General features: G+C 40.6%; 1 protein-coding gene across 1 annotated transcript in view; it reads right to left on the reverse strand.

Annotated features, from left to right (window-relative positions):
• Nucleotides 1-1908, reverse strand: part of LOC102044951 (cytochrome P450 2J6-like) — a 12598-nt gene extending 10690 nt beyond the window's left edge. Inside the window, exons 1-2 of the mRNA XM_005418985.2 lie at nt 1735-1908; nt 581-743 (exon numbers count right to left, since the gene is read on the reverse strand). Of these exons, the coding sequence (XP_005419042.1) occupies nt 581-743; nt 1735-1905 (334 nt within the window). The 5' untranslated portion in view covers nt 1906-1908. The remainder of the gene's footprint in view (nt 1-580; nt 744-1734) is intronic.
• Between the last annotated feature and the right edge of the window lie 267 nt (nt 1909-2175).

Below are 2175 nucleotides of genomic sequence, written 5' to 3' on the forward strand. Positions count from 1 at the left end.
GAAAGAGTCAGAAGACAGTCCACGGTCAGAGAGAAAAGATCCTGTCTGTAGGGCAGGAAAGTTCAGTATGCTTTGTAACAGACTTTGAATATTTCTAGTGTGGTTGGTGGTATGAAACCTACAGCAAGGTTGAAAACAGAAGCACACTGAATTTCTAGGTGCAACTGTGCCAGCAGGAAAATATTCCCAAAAGGAAGGGAATGGGAAGAAGATCCCACTGTGAAACTCACTCTTCATGGAAAATGTCATAGTGGGAGGCAGCTTGTCCAGGACAAGGAATTGGGTTGTGTCCTGCTTTTCCACCATTTCTCTGCAACGCAACTTACCATTGCCTCCTCTCATCACCTCTGAATCTGCCCCAGTGAGCATTCCATAGAAGATACTATGAATCCTTTTCCTCTTGCTAGTATTTTCTTCCTGCTACTCTCCAAAAGCTATTTGCTCTCTGTACCTTGCAGTTCACCTGGCAGTCATTCCTCACAGACAAACTCTGCCTTTGTGCTACCTCTGAAGGTGGTCACAAGCTACAAAAGATACTACAGTTTGTCAAGATGCACTATTTATGCCTGGAAAGTCTGACCTTTTCCTTTGGCCATTGCTCTGAAGAAAGGTGACACCAGCCTGCCAGAAACATCTTCAGGGTGCGTGGTCATGCCATCCTTCACTGCTTGAAATCCATTCAGTATAACCACTGGGGCCCATCCAAACCATAAGGTGAAGATGTTGCCATGAATTTTTGCCAGCTAGAGATGGGAGAGAAGCCAGGAAAGAACAGATGAAATCCCACGCACTGCAAACAGAGGCTGAACCTGTTCTTGCACTGATTACAGGACCAGCCCTAAGGTGGAGTGATGTTTTCCATCTTTCCTACCAGACTACAATTATCACTGAGAAAGCATGAATGACTTTTCCCACATTCACCTTTGGAAACACCTGTGTATTCCCACTTTTCAGAGCCACATGCCTATGTCAAGAAGCATTAAGTACCTTTTATTAGTGTATATAAGCCAAGGCTCAGTTCACAATCATTCATGGGATAAAGGGTATTTTCTATTTATTAATTTATTTCAAGAGGGTTTCTGTCATCTGTACAAGTAAAGTAGCACAAAAGAACACAGAGCTGTCAGAGGAGTAATTAGCTTAGAGACTGGACTTCTTTCCTCCCATCAGTTTTTGATCCTGTCAATACAAACAAGCTGATACACACAGAGCGCAGGGAAGTATGTATTTACTGCTTGAGCTAGAGAGTGTCAGTGCTCAGAAAGCTACAAATCCATGCTGTAAAAGTAATTTTTTTTAAGTCTTTTTTTCCCTAACTCCAAATCTGATATATAATCCCTAAAGATATTTAATCCTAAATTATATCAAATTTGACATGAATTCCTATAATTTAGTGGCAAGGGGTGATAGAAAGATATCAAGTTTCACACGAATTTCAGTGAAAATCAGTATTTAAAATGGTTAGGTTTAAACACCAGAATTACTTTCACATATTCAGAAATTCCAATACTAGGTTTCTTAGCTTGGCAAACTACTTTACACTGCAATACCTTTTTCTTATTTTGCAAATCAAACCAGCAGTTCTGAACCAAAGGGTGATATCACAGAGGCCAGTTAACAGTTACAGTACCACCAATGTAGTTTAGGGAGAGGGTGTTTTCACATAGCAAGCAACATGAGAAAGGAGAAATCACAAACACTTTTAGACAATTTGGAGTATCTGAAAATTAGTACCTGCATTAGAAGATCACGATTAAACTGAAAGTTCAGCTGTATCAGTGTCCCAAGGACCGGGAGAGGGACTGGCCCAGGAGGAAACCGTCTCCGCACTCGCTGCAACTTTAAAAACTGCGTAATCAGAAGAAATACAGCCACTGCCACAAGAGCTTCACTTATGCTCAACATTTTAGAGTCTGTCTTTACCAGCTTGCCTTTATTCAAAATTGTCTTTTGAAGCTATTAAGGCTGGTTGCTAAACCAGTTTTTTCATACGAGCTTGAATTCACATAATATTCCCCGCCTCCAACCCTACCTCTTTATTATCAACCACTCCTTTTTGTTCCACTCATTACATTCTCATGCTTCAGCATATTAAGAGATGCACACCCTTCCTCTTCTTCTTCTTATCGAGATTATACTTATTCAATATGGATCACAGGATTTGTAGGAACAGTA

This window comes from Geospiza fortis, unplaced genomic scaffold (assembly GCF_000277835.1).
Source record: "Geospiza fortis unplaced genomic scaffold, GeoFor_1.0 scaffold172, whole genome shotgun sequence".
NCBI lineage: Eukaryota > Metazoa > Chordata > Aves > Passeriformes > Thraupidae > Geospiza > Geospiza fortis.